The sequence below is a fragment of the Centruroides sculpturatus genome, unplaced genomic scaffold (genome assembly GCF_000671375.1).
Source record: "Centruroides sculpturatus isolate CEXI.00-Female unplaced genomic scaffold, Cexi_2.0 scaffold1533, whole genome shotgun sequence".
NCBI lineage: Eukaryota > Metazoa > Arthropoda > Arachnida > Scorpiones > Buthidae > Centruroides > Centruroides sculpturatus.
The window spans coordinates 118,046-136,732 of record NW_019385755.1 but is presented as its reverse complement, the minus strand read 5'-3'; the positions used below and the strand labels follow the sequence as shown (position 1 = coordinate 136,732).

The following is an 18,687-nucleotide window of genomic DNA, read 5'->3' as shown; positions in this document are numbered from 1 at the left end:
TATATTTTACGTCGTAATAAAAATATAACTTGACAAACGTATTTATAAATAATTTATATTCAAATTAAATCATTTCTATGACCAAGGGCGGCGTAAGGCATGGACGACGTGGGCCACCGCCTATGCCTCGCGGTCCGAAGGGCCTCGCGTTTCGAAGGTTTATGCATTACTTAAAAGCCGCGAACGCGACGAAAATATTTTACTCGTCATAAAATGATAGTTTGTCAAATTTTTATTCATAAAAATGCAGTTTCAACTGCTTTTTATTTTATAAAATCCTTATTCTTGAGCCGCCAGAGGGCCTTTTAAACAATAGGTAGTCTGTTAGCGTTGGTCAGTAGTAGTACAAATTCAATACGAACGTTTGTTTCTTGAAAATCTGATCACGATTTAAATACAGTATTTACTTTTAATATTACCGATATGTCATCGAAAAGAAAACGTATTGTATTATCATTAAAAGACAAATTAAAGTATTTTTTCGATTATCCGGATTTTTCCTTATCCGGACTACCTTCATCCCCAATTAGTCCGGATAATAGAGGTTCTACTGTAATTTTAAAAAATACAAGTCCACATAGGGACTGTTTCTATCCCTAACTGTCAACTTATTGCTAATAAATCTATTATAAAAGCAGTGTTTAATAAGAATCAAAAGTTTAGAAAAAATTATTCCTAAATTTACATCATACTGTACTACACATTAGGTAGTAATTAAATTTTATGTACATAAAATTTAATTACTACCTAATGTGTAATAAAGTAGTAATTAAATTTTATGTATATATAATTTAATTACTACTTTAATATATATAATTTTTAATATATAATTAATATAAAACTTAATTAAAATTAAATTTTATGTATACAAAATTTAATTACTACCTAATGTGAATAATTATTAAAAATATTGATAACTATCTAAATCAATTTTAAGATTATTTAATTAAAGTTTCTCTCTTTTTTTAAATACCTTCCAAAATGTTGACCAGAACTAAATGAAGTTGGCCTTGAAGGTGAAAAAGCTCCAAGCTGAAGCTCAGATTCTAAAAATGATGGAATGAGATGGCATATCAAAAACCTGTATAAGACTTGCATATCTTCTTGATTAAGTCCACTCCTATTAGCAGCAAGAATAATAAAAAATAAATTTAAAATAATAAAAAATATTGGTAAAAATAATATAGTTAAACAATAACTAAAATGATACTTTCATTAATTTATAAAAACTATCAGCTGAAAAAAAATCCTTAATTCATTGACCAACACTGTACACACATCTATGTGATTATATAGATGTAACTACTTCAAGAAAATTAACTAAAGAAGAAATCTACATTTTAAACTATCCGTACATTTCTATACTCAACAGTTGACTCAATGGTGAGAGAACAATGTTTCTAAATGGACCATTGAGTTCTCTGTTGAGACTAGTGACGTCAGTGCTGTCTCAACGACCTGAAAGACCATTGAGTATTCAATAAACTAACATGGCGGCTTCCATGAAAAAGTAAATTTCGCTTGTAGAAACTATCCATTTGCTGCTGTGGATGCTGTAATAGCGGACAGATTAATGAACAATCTATATATGATAAAACATGTAATTGCATGATTATGTTGGATAATTTGGTCAATATTGAAATATTAAGATTTTTTTCATTTGTCCAAAATTGATTATGACCAATATTTGGCCCTCTAAGTCTTCCTAATGATATAAATATTCAAGAAATTAATTAAAATTATTAAAGAAAGACCCAGTATACAAGAAAATTATACAGATATGGGTTCATTTGAATAAAAGGATTTATTCGAATAATGGTTAAGCGTCTATAATATAGTGATGGACAGCACGCTAATCATTTATTACAAAAAACTTTTGCAATATAAGCGTTAAATTAAACACGTATGTCACTAAATTGACGAGCGCTTTCGACGATATACACTTTCGTCTTCTTCAGGTCATTAGAAGATACTGTATAAGAACCTTTTTTTGAATACAAAATTTTTAAAAAACATTCCAATCTTAACTAACATTTTGGAATACCAGCAACGGTAGAATACAAAATGATATTTAAATAAAAAGTACGCGCTTATACTGCGCATGCGCTAGACGCCTCTATATTGTGGATTTAATTGCGATGTTTTATATAACTCTACAAGCTGATCCACAAAGGGGGCAAATCCAGTGTGGGGGTGTTGCAGGGCCTTAATGCGTTGGTGATGAGGGCTTCCCAGATGTATACGAGATTTTTGTTGTCACAATGTTTTAGTATGACCACATCATTCCACAGAGGAGTATGCTTGTGTTGTAGTACCATTCTGGCGAGTTCTGTGTCATTTTTGCCGTCCCTGATGGAATGTTGATGCTCTAAAATACGGTTAGCTAACATTNAACCAGAATGTTAGCTAACCGTATTTTAGAGCATCAACATTCCATCAGGGACGGCAAAAATGACACAGAACTCGCCAGAATGGTACTACAACACAAGCATACTCCTCTGTGGAATGATGTGGTCATACTAAAACATTGTGACAACAAAAATCTCGTATACATCTGGGAAGCCCTCATCACCAACGCATTAAGGCCCTGCAACACCCCCACACTGGATTTGCCCCCTTTGTGGATCAGCTTGTAGAGTTATATAAAACATCGCAATTAAATCCACAATATAGAGGCGTCTAGCGCATGCGCAGTATAAGCGCGTACTTTTTATTTAAATATCATTTTGTATTCTACCGTTGCTGGTATTCCAAAATGTTAGTTAAGATTGGAATGTTTTTTAAAAATTGTATTCAAAAAAAGGTTCTTATACAGTATCTTCTAATGACCTGAAGAAGACGAAAGTGTATATCGTCGAAAGCGCTCGTCAATTTAGTGACATACGTGTTTAATTTAACGCTTATATCGCAAAAGTTTTTTGTAATGGTTAAGCGAGTTACTTTAATTATTTAGCAAAACAGTCACAATTGCCACCTTCTTGTTACTTAAGTCAGCCATCTTGAAAAGCGACCTCTCAATGAAAGCGTTTCTTTTTTCTGAAAAACGTGACATCAGATTGTTCAATGGAGGGACTCAATGGAAAATTCATTGCTGAGTCAACCGTTGACTATAGAAAAATACGGTAAGTTTAGAATGAAGAACCATATAAAAAAATATATTACAATGGTCAGTAAAACTTAATGTTTAGTAACAATTTGTCAAAGTGTAGATGCAATACAAAAATAATTTATTTCTGAATAATCTTTAAAATATTTTAATATTTTAGTGCTTTAATTTTACTCAATTTTAAACTTGTTAGTATCTAATGAGAGAGTGAATAGGGAGAAACTATTTTCAATAATGTCAAAATGGCATCAGTTTGCTGTTATAAATATATATTAATGTCTTAGTTCTCATAGACAGATAGCATATTTTTCTAAAAACAGGATTTGTTTGAAGCTTTGATAATTCTTTATTTTTATAGATTGAAAGTTTTTTGTGGAAAATTTATTGTTTTTATTTAAATTCAGTCATATTATTCCATCTTAAATAACTTTTCTACTTAAGTAAACTGGTCTTGTAGCAAATATAAGGAATTGCTTGTAGTATGATATAACAACTTCAATTCTTTTCCACACTTGGTGGGAGCTATATATACATCATACAGTCTGTTAAGATATTATAAGACCACTACATTTTTTTAGTTTTCTCAAAACTAACATTGTTTAATGTTCAATTATTATTCTCAATGAAGTAAATACAATAAACAATCATGTTTTGAACAATTAGTTCAACAATCTTAACAGATTTTAGTTATTAGTTTTACAAAAGTTAAATTTTCACTGTTAATAAGTTATAAGACCACTGTGAGAAAATGGCTTATTCCTTTCCTTTAGAAAAAATTTCTATCACTCGCATGATTGTTGGTTTTCTTTGATGTCACATGACTAATTATAATGATTTTCTCAAGTGTATTTTTGAGTAGTTATGATTAAACATCATGCCAGAAGGAAGTGAATTGGGAGAAGAAATCTAGAAAAATTTATTATTATGCTGGTGCTGGTTACACAGAAAGGGCCATAGCCAGTCTCCTTAATAGGTTCAAAACAGAATTCAGCATATTTTGGAAAAAATTAAAATTAAACAGAACAAGAGATCTGGTCGAAAAAAAATCAATCCTTGCAAAATTACAGGCATGTTTTTGGTCTGGCAAGTCAACAGAACATAAAATTTGAACAAAAGTTTCACTTGTTGACTATTTGGAAAACATTAAAAAAAAACAAGAATGCAAGTTACATAAAACTAAAGGGTAAGCCCAAATTGATTTTGGTACATAAACAAGCTCGATTAGAATGGATCAAAATGTATACATCCTGGACCAAAAGAGTGGAACAATGTGATGTTTTCAGATAAAAAGAAGTTCAATCTCGACAGCTCAAATGGAATAATGTATATTGGCATGATTTATGCAAGGCATCTGGAGAATTTTTTAGTATACAAATGGGTGGAGGCTTTGTCTTGGTTTGGGAAGCATTCTGTTATGATGCTAAACTCATTTTTGTTAAAGTTAGCATTAAATTAAAATCTGAAAATTATATATATAAAAAAAAAAAAATTAAAATATAAAAATTCTTAGTCCATACCTGCTCTTATAGTTTGATGCATTTTTATGTATTTATTTTTATTTTATTTATTTTATTATATTATTTATATTGTTGTTGATTCTGTATATTTAGTATATTTTATTTTGTTATTTATTTGTTAATTTATCTATTATTTTCATTTTAAATTTGAATGTATAATGTTCGAACGTTCCATCGATACAATTTTAAAATACGTTTGAATTCAATTACACCTGAAGATGGTCTACTCTATGAAGATGAAAACGTTAGTGTTTCGTTACATAAACATTTCTCAATGATAGAAGGTGTTTGATGTTTCATTAAGTGAAACCAATATACTTATTAATTCACTGTTGTATTAAAAATTCTCTCTTCATAAACTGCTACACAGTTTATTTAAACTTAAATATTGTATAAGGAAGCTTAAAAACTTAGTTCTTGCCATATATACAATGAAAAATGAGTTTTTGCTCTGAAAAAAAGACATTAGAAAAATTGGTTTTACCATTAATTTTTGAAAATAGAAACTAAATATTTTACTTTCAATTTTTGTGCTTTTTACTAATGCAAATAGAATGATTGGGGAAAATTAAGTTATCATTAAGAATTGTGATAAAATAAAACCAAAGTTTCAGCTCTTGCTAGAGAAAACAGTATTTTTTATTGGCATTGTTATGATAGCAGGTACCGGATTTTGACCTGCTATCATAATACAAATTTTTGAATTTTTATTAAAAAGTTTGGAGCTAATGAATTGATAAATAAGTGTGATACTCACCAAACTAATTGATCATTATAAAGGAAGGCTGTGTACTTTATCTGACTAGAAAAGAAATATAGTATTTTAAATTTTTCTATTAAAAAAAGAATACAAAAATTGTTTTAAAATAAAATATAGTTTTAAGTACCTGAAGGTTGCTTCAGTAAGGCTAATAAAGCATTGAATTTTCAGAAATGGATATTTTTCAAGAGGTAGAAATTGAATTCCTTGGAATACATCTAATAAATCTACCTGATGGAATTTAATTTTAGGTAAATACTGTAAAAGAGTAAAATAATTAATTTTTAATTCATTCAAATAATTATAAGTTTATGAATTTAAAATTTACTCTTACCCTTAAGTAAAATATTTCTAATTTCTGTTTTAAGTACTCTATTCCTCCATGTTCTAAATTATGTTTGAAAGTTCCCATAATTAACTGAAGAAAAAATTATATATATATAAGAAATACATTTTAAGTTTGCCAAATAAAATATTTTGTGACTTATTTTTTGTTGCTGAATAAAATGAAACAAAATAGCATTAACATTTTATTAGAGAAGAAAAAATATTCAATGTTCAAAGAAAATTTAATTATAAAACATTAACGTCTTAAAATACTTTGAAGGATCGAAGAGTTCTGTATAGCAACCACTACTCTCCTTCAGTAGTGAAGAGTTGATATCAAGAAGAGCGAAAAAGTTGAAGGAGACAGTAATTGTTGAGAAGAGATTATGTAGNTTGAGCATCGATGTCGATGTCTCCCGCACTCTGAAAAGTCTCAAATTGTTGTCTGAAGACAAGGGAAAACCAATCAGTATTCATTATTTTATGTCACTTCTTCTTGTGGTTGTTCTGTGAGGTGTTTGTTGTCCGAACATAAAAATCTTTCACGAAAATGTTCATTAACCGAACTGTTTAACTGATCACCCACTGTATATCAGATTACTGAGACTGTACTATAGGAAAACAGACTTATCAATTAACTTTTTAAACTATTTACAACTTCTTTAATTTATATTAATTATATTATTTTTAAAATAATCAAATTTATATTTTTTCATACCATAACCATCCAGAAATTTTTCTCTGCTTGTAGAAAGAGCTGTCTAGTCTTTTTAGTGTGAAGAACTTCACATGAGCTTTGAGTGGCAAAAGTACTACAAAATCATAAATTAAATACATTATCAGACAAATTAAGTATTAAAAATGATATATTTATCAAAAATCAGAATTGTAAACAGTGTTTCTAATATTTACATTTCATATTTTATTAATAAAACTTATAGAAAATTTTGAAAAAAACATAATAATGCAGTTCAAAAATAATTATAATTAGTCAATAATTTATCAAGAATTGCTTTATTTTATAATACTGCTGTGAAAGTTTTGATAAATTATTATTAAAATAGCCTAAAAATAATGTCAATCATTATTTTATCAAGAAATGTACTTAAGTTGGAAATTAAAAAAAAAAATTTATGCCGTATTCTGAAACCATGTCTTCTTTTATCTGTTTGTTTTTACTGTCACAACTAAGTGCATAGACAGACACTGGGCATTTCTGACATCAATCTTTATTCGGGAATATCTTGTTGGCTGAGACGCATTTTGGGCATAAGCCCTCTTCTGCTGGCTCAAGCTCGAGAGCAGCGATTATTAGCAGATGCACTAAAATCTACAATCGCTGCTCTCGATTTTGAGCTGACAGAAGAGGGACTTATGCCCAAAACATGTCTCGACCAACAAGATATTCCCAAATAAAGACTGATGTCAGAAATGCACCTAGTCGTGACAGTAAAAACAAAGCAAAATTTATATAAAAACATAATAGTTTGATTTACAATAAACACAAATAAATTAGACAGGAGCTTTATTGATATGCTTCTTTATGAAGTGATGTATACATTTAAAAAAAATCAAGATATATTTAGCAAAATTATATTCAATATAAATAAATGCCTACTCTCTCCATTTTTAGCAAGTAGTAGTTTCTATTTAATGTTATAAATACTATGTAGGGACATGCTTGCAAAAATGGATTTTTAATAAATATTAATTGCTGAAAATCTCATTAAATTGTGAAAAAACATATCATTATTCTAAAATTTTGAAAGATTCCATAGAATATAAATTAAAATTTAAAATAAATGAAATAAAATAAAATCTTGTTAGACTTAATTATTCTTACCCTGAACATTTTATACAGTGCTTTTAACAATGCTTGAAAAACATGATCTTGCACTTCCTCAGCATAGTAATCTGGATATAGCTGACCATCTCTAAGTTTTTGTTGGAAAGGAATGCTTAAAGACTAAAAAATTGATAAAAAAATTAATAATAATCAAGAATGATAATGATTAAAATTATATAAAATTTATTTGATATTGCCTTTTTTGTATTAAAAAGAATTATAGAAAAGTATTAAACAAAATGATAAAATGTTTGCTGAAACTCAAGTACAGTATAATCTCTGTAACCCACCATTTGTTAGTTTGACACATCCACTTTACTGGCACTTGCTATATCATAGACAAGCTTCCCACCAGTTCAAACTATTAAATTTGTACACCTTCCCACTAAACATTGCATAAAATCAAGCCAAACAAAAAGAAAACAAGATATTAAAGATTGTCAGGCTCATCACTTAATCTTAGTCTGCTCAAAAAAGGTACAGTATCTTATAACACAATACTGTATAAAATAACAATCAGCTTCCTGATATTTTCCACCAAAATACTGTACCTCCAAGTAAATTTCTGAAGGTTGCTTCAATATCCCAGTAAATTAACTGAAAATCCATTAAGTTGGCAACAGTGATTACCAGAGATGACAGCATGCTTGGGCAACAAAAAAAAAAAAAAAAAAAAAAACAGAAGACAATTGAAAATTATTTTTAAAGGATTGATGTGTCTTTCCAAATAACTAAACATTGAATTAATCTCACTTCCAATTAAACTGGCAATAAACTGACTCCTTGTTCTGATCCCATATACAGTGGGTGATTGGTTAATGAACATAATCTGTTCCAACACTTTGTTTGCTATCTGAATTGTTCATTAATCGATTATTGATTTACCATAGATTTTTATGGAAATTTGATTAATTTGTTCTGGAGACTCCAAAAAATAAAAAATATATACTTTCTTACTACATTTATTTATGTGTAATAATAAAACTACATATATACACAGTCTTGCATTTTTATTAGTCATGTTTTTTTCGTTTGTGGGGTTAAAGAATCTGTCTAATGTCAATTGCTTTTGTCTCTTCTTTAGGATTTTTCAGAAGTAATTAATAGCATTGTAATTGTAGAGATCCCTAAGCCTATTAACCTCAACCTGGTTTGAATGCCATTCTAAGACTGTTGTTCTGACATCCTCCACTTCTTCAAAAGATGTTTAATAGCAGATATCAGAATTAATCCTCTTTTTCAGAAAAAAACATTGCGCCAAGTTTCTTGGTGTTATTCATTCAAGAGTTCTTGGCATTCTTCTGTTATCAGATCAGTTTCAGGTTCAATTATGAGCTCTTCAATGTTCTTTATTCCTCAGATGTGATTTTTGTTACTCCTTTAGCTGCTTGAGACTTCTTGATTATACAGTATCTTTCTTAGATAAGATTGAACTGTGGCCTACTGTAGATTTGTTCAAGCCATACTGCCCAGCAACATCAGACATCTTCTGTCCACTCTCTACCTGTGATATTATACTTTCACCTTTTGAAAATAAAAACTGACGCAAAACTTAACGAGTGTCCACCTGACAGTCTCGCGAATACTATAAAAGAACTGTTTCTGTCAGAAAAATAAAAGGCTGAAATTACAAGGGAGTGTTTCAAAGTTTGGAGGAATAATATCCGATCAGTATATACTGGGTTGAGCATCGATGTCGATGTCTCCCGCACTCTGAAAAGTCTCAAATTGTTGTCTGAAGACAAGGGAAAACCAATCAGTATTCATTATTTTATGTCACTTCTTCTTGTGGTTGTTCTGTGAGGTGTTTGTTGTCCGAACATAAAAATCTTTCATGAAAATGTTCATTAACCGAACTGTTTAACTGATCACCCACTGTATATCAGATTACTGAGACTGTACTATAGGAAAACAGACTTATCAATTAACTTTTTAAACTATTTACAACTTCTTTAATTTATATTAATTATATTATTTTTAAAATAATCAAATTTATATTTTTTCATACCATAACCATCCAGAAATTTTTCTCTGCTTGTAGAAAGAGCTGTCTAGTCTTTTTAGTGTGAAGAACTTCACATGAGCTTTGAGTGGCAAAAGTACTACAAAATCATAAATTAAATACATTATCAGACAAATTAAGTATTAAAAATGATATATTTATCAAAAATCAGAATTGTAAACAGTGTTTCTAATATTTACATTTCATATTTTATTAATAAAACTTATAGAAAATTTTGAAAATAATTTTAGTGAATATCAAAGAATAATTATTATAATAATATTTATCATTAGAAATCTTCAGTATTTACAGAAAGAATTAATAATTAAATGAAAATTACTCAGAAAATTTAATGATTGCTTCACAAAGACCAATATTTTTTATCCTCGTGTCTAAATCTGTTTTATCTGGATAGTAGAAAATAATCTTTCTCGATTCCTAAAATAAAAAAAAGTGTATTTGATTAAAATTTTATAAATATGTAATTGAAAAAGCAATTTTAAAAATTATCATTACAAAATTTTATAATTAAATTAATTTTTAAAATTCTTTCTATCCTGTACACATAACAGATTAGAAAATTCTTGGGAATTCCATAATATTGCATCTGCAGATGTATAAGAATGCTACAAGTAATTCAACAATCCAAAACTATGGTTTAATTATGTTTATTTTGGTTGCTTACATACATAACTAGATTACACTCTAACACAGTGTTCCGCAACTAGTGTGCCATCACATGGTGAAAGGTGTAATGTGAACTTTTACATATTCTGTTAATTTCAAGTTTTATTTATATATTTTCATCACAGTTGTTGTATTTCTTATGTTTGTATTTCATTCTCTGCCATAGCAATGATGAAATAAGATAATGTTTGTTTATTCTTTATTACAAGCCATGCATTTTTATGTATTCTAAGAAATTATATGTAAAATAAATTTGCTCACAGGTGTTGATGTCTGTTTACACCTAATAATAATAATAGGTTAATGGCATTATATAATTCTATTAATAGTATCATATCATATGTTTTTGAGAAAAATAACGTTTTGGTGTCCCATGTTGAGTCATGGGTGTGCCACAAGTAGAAAAAGGTTGCAGAACACTGCTCTAATACAACATAAAGTTCACTTTTTTATCATCATTTTTATGCTTAATTAATTTTGTACTTATACCTAGCTCTTAATTTTAATTACTTATGAGGGACTATAAAATGTAAGTCAGCCCAAAATACATCTAGTTATGTATCAGTATGTAATCAACAAAAATAAACATAATTAAACCGTAGTTTTGGATCATTGAATTACCAGTAGTGTTCCTATATATCTGCAGGATTATGGAATTCCCAAGATTTTTCTAATTGGAATATAGCTGGTATCCCAACAACAAAGGAAATAACAGGAGATCTTTCACATCAAGCATGAATTTAGTCAATCTTATAATGAGGATAGCAAGTAGTGAGAGATGGTGTCCTATACATAACAAGGTCAAACTATCTGTAGAAGTTTCTGAAACTACAAACACAGATCAAATCCAGGCCCTCCAGAACAAGATGTTACTTTACTGCAATTCAGTTATTGGGCTGTAATTTGAAAAAATTGTAAACCTATAAATTCCCACTGTTGTCCTTAATCTTGAGAACAGTGTTAAGGCTGGTATACACGGTAAGGAAATCCCCAAAGGATGTGCTTAACAGACGAAAAAAACTCGGATACAACTGGCTGGATCGAACATAGTAATTTACAAAACTTATTAAAATATCTCCCAACATATAAAGAAATATTTTTAGTTAAAAATGGATAGATAGAAAAAAAAATCACGGTTAATCCTCAAAGGATTTCCTTACCGTGTATAACAGTCTTTAGATAAATGAAATTCAAGACTAGACATGGAAGGTTTATTGACAGGAGGCTCCTATTAGCTATATATGAACTTCCAATATAAACTGAAAGTTACAATATTTTAATTCAAAAATTTTCCCAAAAGGTGTTAGATAGATGACTAGCATGACTCCATTGCTAAAGGAAAAGTATGATATACAGGGGCAAGACACTACAGTACTAATCTGAGATGGAGAACACATATTTTAAATTAAATTAATTAAAAATATGATTAAAATTTTCATCATGACACTACTGCTTGACAATTATGACAATAAATTGCTTGTTATTTTTATTTTATAAACATATAATTTAAAACATTAAAATATGATCCAGTATTTCATAAACCTATAATAAATAAAATAATTTGCATTCATTCTGTTGCATTAATAATCATTCTGTTTGTTTACTACATTGTTTAATACAAGAAAATTTCACTTAAACTTTCTACCCCAAAATATTCCATTGATATGGACTGATCATTCACTCTTTACACACATTTAAATGGAGTGCTCTGTTAACAGGAGTCCTACTAATGTAAAACAGAGGAAAGAAAATTGAGAAAATGGAAGAGTGCTGTTTTTAAGCAAACTGCTCCCTTATCCAATGCTCTGTTAAGTGGATGCAACTGTATTCTTTTTTATTAAGCTTAATGATTTTATCTTGTAATATGACTTATATATATAAATATGAGCCCTTAATTCAAGCCCTTAAAAATTACTACTGGAAAACATTTGCTTAACATGATTAATTAATCCAACAATTAATGCACATGAACCAAAATTGCACTACTTGACTATAATACTGCAATAATAAACAATAGAAATACTCTGTAATATGAAATATATTAAACAATACAAATAATTAAAATTATTGCTATTGTTTACTATATTCAATTAGTGCAATTTTACTTAATGTGCATTACATGCTGTTAGTCATGTTAAACAAGATTTACCTGTCATAATTTTTAAGGACTTGAGTGTTTAAATGATAACAATTTTACTCTAAATGTTCCAAATAATTAAATGTTAAATAACTTATAATTCAATGCATGCATTAAGAAATATTTTCTTCATTCATTTTCACTTTTTTTCAACTAACTGCACAGAGAACTAATCAATGACAACAGCACACTAAATTGCAGTAAGGTCTTCTTTTACACAGGATTGATCTATGCAGATTAGTATTTCTGCGGATGGAAAATGATAAACTTTGGATGCACAGAGATAACTCTGAGTTATTTTTATACAATTCAATATTTATAATAAAACATAAGTAAACATTTTAAATACATTTAAATTGTAAATGGTTATATTAAGTACTTAGGCCAGGGATGGAGAACCTTTTTGAGTCTGCATAATTATCTTTAAAAATATTTACGTGTGCGTATAAACTTCAGGTAAAACATCGTTACTTGAAGTTTAAACTTCAAGTAACGATGTTTAAAGAAATAAAATGAATATGCTCTAATTAAGATAAATGTAAAGAAGCTGATCAAGAAAAGGATGATGACTTACTGAACTGAATTTTAAAACCTTAATAAAAAACTGAAATTAAGATAAATTGAAATTTATTAGTAAAAAATAAATGAAATCATATGATATATTGTGTCCAAACAATTTCTCTCAACATGCCCTTTGGTCATGCTTGCCATAAGTTTGCCATCCTTGGCCTAGGCAAACAACTGGGATTATTTGAGGTGGAGCACATACTTATGAAGAATTTCATTTTTATTTGTGTCTTCTGCCACATAATCTATGTGTAAAATGACCATACTGTACATTTTTTTTCTGATGCGTACCAAATCATTATTGATCAGTTCTCTACGCATGCATGATAATCAGTCATGCATGCAAAGATGTATAAAATTTTAGAATATATTTATTGTACGAAATTTCTTTCATGCTCCCAAAATACTCTAAATTTTTTACATATTCTACAGAAAGTTCAAATAAAATTCCAAAGTATGATAATATGATACAAATCTTAATATTTATCTTTCATAAGGTTTTTATGTACTCTACATTAGATAAGCAAATGGTAAAACTTTGTTTTGTGCTATAGTAGCATTTAGACTAGAAAAATTTTATATATTTGTCAGTAAAGTTTATAACAAATGTGTTTAAAGATGAAATGAAAAGAGATAGTTTAAAATAGAAAAAATAATAATTTCAGAAGCAAAATTACCATATCTAATGACGTAATTTTGTTCCTCATTAGAAAATTTAACCACAATTCATTTAGAAAAAGAATTTCTGGAATCATTGAGAAATAAATTAATAGCTTCTCAATGGTGATCGATCGATATCAAAATTATCTAATCAAATCAATATTTATTCTATCAAGACACTATATTTTTAAAAATTCTTAGATTTTTAATACATAGCTAATAACATGCAAAAATACTTAAGAGTAACAGGTAAAAATATTAAAATTCACATTTGTTAAATCAGAATTTCTTTAATCTTGATGTTATTAAACAACTAAAGAAAGTAATAACTCGCAACTCAAGTCAATGAAAAGTTGAAATGCTCATAAAACTTGTGAAAATGATGATAATGTATATTATTGATTTAATAAACTTCTCATAGAAAATTGTGTCAGTGTGATAATCCCAATTGAATGATTGTGTGTGGTAACACAAATATTTTAACATTAGTTGAATTAAAAGGCAAAAAGTGTTAATGTTTTAAAATCAATTTTTTTTAATGCTTAGAAAATTTAAAAACAAACTTTTCTCGTCAATTTATAAATAATCTGGGCAATTGAAGAGACTAAAAAAATTATAAAATAAAAATTTTGTTTTAATTTTATATAGAAGCTGAATAAAGTGAGAATAACTACCATATCTCCATCATTACTACAGAAATGCTGGACAGACAAAAATGAATAAGAAAATATGTTTATGTGGCTCTCTTAATCCTTTCTAACAGTGCAAAATTTTAATTTGAAATAACAGCAATATAAATGAGATGTAAATTACAATACAAACAACAGAAACAAAATAAACTTTAATAATAAAGAAGTCTTACTGTTTAGATATTTCATATATATTTTATATAAAATAAAAAATTTAATTATGGTAGTATTATTTAGCATTAGTGTATAAATTTTATAGAATTTAATTAATCATTATTTATTATACAGTAATACCTCAAACTTACGCGATAGGTGGGACCGAGCGATAACCACGTAAGTCGAATTCGCATAAGTCAGGGTATAATTTAGCAATTTGTGTAAACTCCAAGTTGGATGTATGTAAGCTAATAAATGTTCTCGTTAATCTTATCTCGTCTTTTGATTCGTTCACAGTTACAAGAAAATACCACATAGAGTCTGTCAAGTCTCCGTAGATATAACAAACACAGAATAATTGTAGGTATGTGTGGATTCTGCGCGACACATCTGAACATGTAAGCTGAACAATAGTGTGGGTGGAGTGAGTAATCAAGGGTTGCATGGCGCTCAAACAAAAGACAAATCGACGAGATTTGAAAATCGCGTAACTCCGGGTTCGCGTAAGTTGGGGTAGTGTAAGCTGAGGTATTACTGTACTTTTAAACAAATATCTTTTTTTTTTTTAAGAGTCAATGTTAATGTTATTAAATTACTTACTTTTCTTTCAAATTATTATTATATAAATAAATATTTCTTTAGTTTAAATTTCAGTTTTTATGATTAAAACTTTTAATTCAAAAATGTATTAATCATTCTAATTGAGAATTTCTAAAGTATTACTGTAGGAAATAATTGTTAAATTTAATATCATCATAATAAATAAATGCACTCACAAAAATAAAAAAAAAAATTAAATGTTTTGATATTTAGCATCTGTGCTACTTGTACTTATATTGAGCACCTGTACCAGGCAGTACAGGTGCTAAATGTGTGTCAAATATATTATATTACAATATTTTAAAACTCAAATTTTCTATTTTAATTCTTATTTATAAATGATATTCTTCAATTCAATCAAATTTTAAAAAATATCAAGTAACAAACATTTTGAATATTTGATAAGTTATAATAATATTGTACTAAATTTTCAATTAAAAAAAGTTAAAAGTATATTCAAAATATAAAAAATTTACAAGAAACTAAGTTATCTTCATTTCCATATGTCCATCACCAGGAACAAAACAGTCTTCCCTTGCAGAGACAACCTTTTATTAGAGACTATATCTTTGCAAAATTATGTAAAACAGTAAAAAGTTCACTGATGATAAGCCAAAATTAAAAATATATACATAAATTTCAACTTAGAAAGGCTGACAGTATATTCACAATATAAAAAATATACAAGAAACTAATGTTTTAATTGTTTTACATAATTTTGAAGTGGTGTAGTCTCTAATAAAAAGGTCCTTTCTGCAAAGGAACACTACTTTGTTCCTGGTGATTGGACATGACAACAATGAAGACAACTTACTTTCTTGTATATTTTTTATATTGTAATATTTTACTGAGTTTTACAATTTTTTCCCTCCAGTATATTTTGATTAATTTAATGTACTGTTTCTATTACTTTTGTCTTTCCATTCTCTTACAATAAATAAAGAAATAAATGTAAAAATACATGTATACAGATATTCAGAAAAATATATAAGTAAAAAGATGTATAATAAATATAGTTAAAAATCATGAAATTCTAGCAACAAACAAAAGTCTGGTAAAAAATTTCACAATATCAGATTCATTTTACATTCTGTCTAACTTTGCTTATTACAACACACCTTTCTTTGCCAAGATAGTTTTATTGAAAACTAAAAAATATCTAAATTTTTTTGTCTTAACTTCCTTGATATTCTTTTGTTCAAACACAACACTGAACTAAAATTCTGAAGATTTGAACCTATATCATCTAGCTCCAGTGCATAGTAACTTTTATCCACTCAGCTATCTCTGCTCAGAGACATGAAACTTTCAAAGACTTATAAGCTAAACACTAAATTTTCAGAGGCCCATTTTTAGAAAATGCTTGAGAAGTGAGTCCTATTATTTGGACAAGTAGTAGTTTGTTTTTAAAAATACATGTTCACCAGGTCTTGTTTGAGTCAGAGACCAAACATCTGATCTTCTCTTTATAAGTGACAATTTAACATGTTACTTTTGCTTTCCAGATGTCAACTGATAAGGCTACCAGCCCCTGCATTAATTAGTAAGTAAAAACTGGTGATGATAAATAATTTGAAGTGGCAAAAATATTTAAAACTGGAGAATAGTTGGCAATATTTTAAAATTTTCCAGAGCAACTTCTGCTTTAAGAATGGAGGTAATCAAACATTTCATCCAAGACTATTATTAATTGTACTTATTAAAGCAATTTTTGATAAGATTCAGGAATTTTAGACTTAAATGAAGAAAAATTCAAAAAACCATAAGTGCAAGAGAAACCATTTTGCTAGATAATGTGCTCAAATATTTTCCTTGTGTTCCCAATTATTCATTAAACTATTTATTTGTAATGCTGATAGGACAAGTAATTACTAGTATACAGTATATGCAGTACTCTTTTTCTAAAAAAACATTACTGCCAGTATGTTTGTATGGTGACTAAAAATAAAATTTTTTTCTAGTAAAAGTATAATAAGAAAAAAGTGTTCAATACTATAAATTATTTATTTTTTTCTTTATAAATATACACATTCATATCATAGAATTTATAGTATTTTCCAATTTTTTGTATATCTCCCATCTGAATTTTCTTTCCTATTTCTTGTTTTGGATTTAATGTCAGTTGTTAAATGGTGTCCTTTTAGTAACCACGTTTTTGCCTTTCCCATACAAAATATTATCATTAATACTGTTACGTACTTCATTTCTCGACAAGAACTTAGTTGGGACAGTTATTATCAGACAGTATTGTCTGTTCACCAAAAGATGACCTCCATTGAAATGGACCCACCTCATTTGTTTTTTACATTGGCTCCAATTGCCCCATAGATTCCATTGAGGTCAAGAGTGGCTCAGTTCATTTTTATCATGTGATCAGACTTCTTGCCTGAACATATAGAAATTTTCCTTACTAATCAATGCTGATACTACTTACTAGCATATTCAGGCTGAAAAATAGATATAAATGCAGCTCTGAATGAGGTAGTTGAGACGTTATCAGAGCCATACACCGTGTCTATAGGAGTAAAAAAGTCAAAAGAATCAATGATCTATTTATGACCCTTCATGAGATATATCCCCCGAAAACACCCGACCAGGCTGCTGGATAAACATGCAATAGACTTAACGTGACTCTGATCACACTCCGGAAGTAGTCAGTCAATGGCATCTCACGTTTTATGTTTTTAGCTGTCTAGTAAAGTGAAAAACAGTTTATTTTTAGCATTATTTTGAGAAATAATTCCAGATAGGCTGATTTCCCGGGCTATACCTCGCAAAGGGTCACACGTAGACCATTGGTTAACCTTTGACATTTTTACTGCTAAGAATACAACATACAGCTCCAATAAGGACCCTACTTCCTCATTTGGAGCCGCATTTGTACTCAATTGTTTCCTATAAAGAACATTATATCTGTATATTACATGTATTTAGTAAAAAGTTTTGTAATATTCAATAATTTGTGTATCATTTATAAACTATTTAACTTACTGTGACGTGTATTAATGTTGATTTGATATATTTATGTTATGTTGTGTTTTAAATTGTTAAAATGCTCCCATGTTTATTTCCTTTTGATTTTTAAGCTTAAAATTTTCATTTATAGAGTATTTATAATTAAAGTTACCAAAACTCACCTCTCCTTCTCTGTTTCCATAAGTTGAATTAAATACAAAGAAATTCAGTAAAGATATTGGAGATTTAGCAGACATGATCTATATTTATTCGTTTTCATTAAAATGCAATTTGTATTTCTTTAATTAATTCCAAAAATCATTAATTTTCTTTTTTTTTTAATTTTACTTTCACTAAATGATTTCTTTCTTCCCAACCAGCAAAATGCAACTATGTCAACACTGCCCTCTATAATTTAACTATTCTTGTTAAATTTTCAGTGATTGTATTATCTAAAATTTTCAATAATAAATTAAAAATAAATAAATTTCTTTCAAAACTTTTCCGTAAAATAATACAAAAATCGATATATATAAGAACGATAAAGAAAAAGAAAAAAAAATTAAAACAGCAGCATCGATCACGTGATCGGCCGTAACTTATCGTCTGCAAATTTTTATATTTAATTTATTTAATTTTATTAATATTAAAGTAAATTAATTAATATAACATAATTTT

General features: G+C 28.2%; 1 protein-coding gene across 1 annotated transcript in view; it reads right to left on the bottom strand.

Annotated features, from left to right (window-relative positions):
- Window positions 1-18,443, bottom strand: part of LOC111641811 (vacuolar fusion protein CCZ1 homolog) — a 22,286-nt gene extending 3,843 nt beyond the window's left edge. The window contains exons 1-8 of the mRNA XM_023388046.1: window positions 18,192-18,443; window positions 9,899-9,996; window positions 9,565-9,658; window positions 7,554-7,676; window positions 5,718-5,801; window positions 5,511-5,641; window positions 5,381-5,425; window positions 974-1,120 (exon numbers count right to left, since the gene is read on the bottom strand). Coding sequence (XP_023243814.1) covers window positions 974-1,120; window positions 5,381-5,425; window positions 5,511-5,641; window positions 5,718-5,801; window positions 7,554-7,676; window positions 9,565-9,658; window positions 9,899-9,996; window positions 18,192-18,266 — 797 coding nt within the window. The 5' untranslated portion in view covers window positions 18,267-18,443. The remainder of the gene's footprint in view (window positions 1-973; window positions 1,121-5,380; window positions 5,426-5,510; window positions 5,642-5,717; window positions 5,802-7,553; window positions 7,677-9,564; window positions 9,659-9,898; window positions 9,997-18,191) is intronic.
- Window positions 18,444-18,687: the final 244 nt, after the last annotated feature.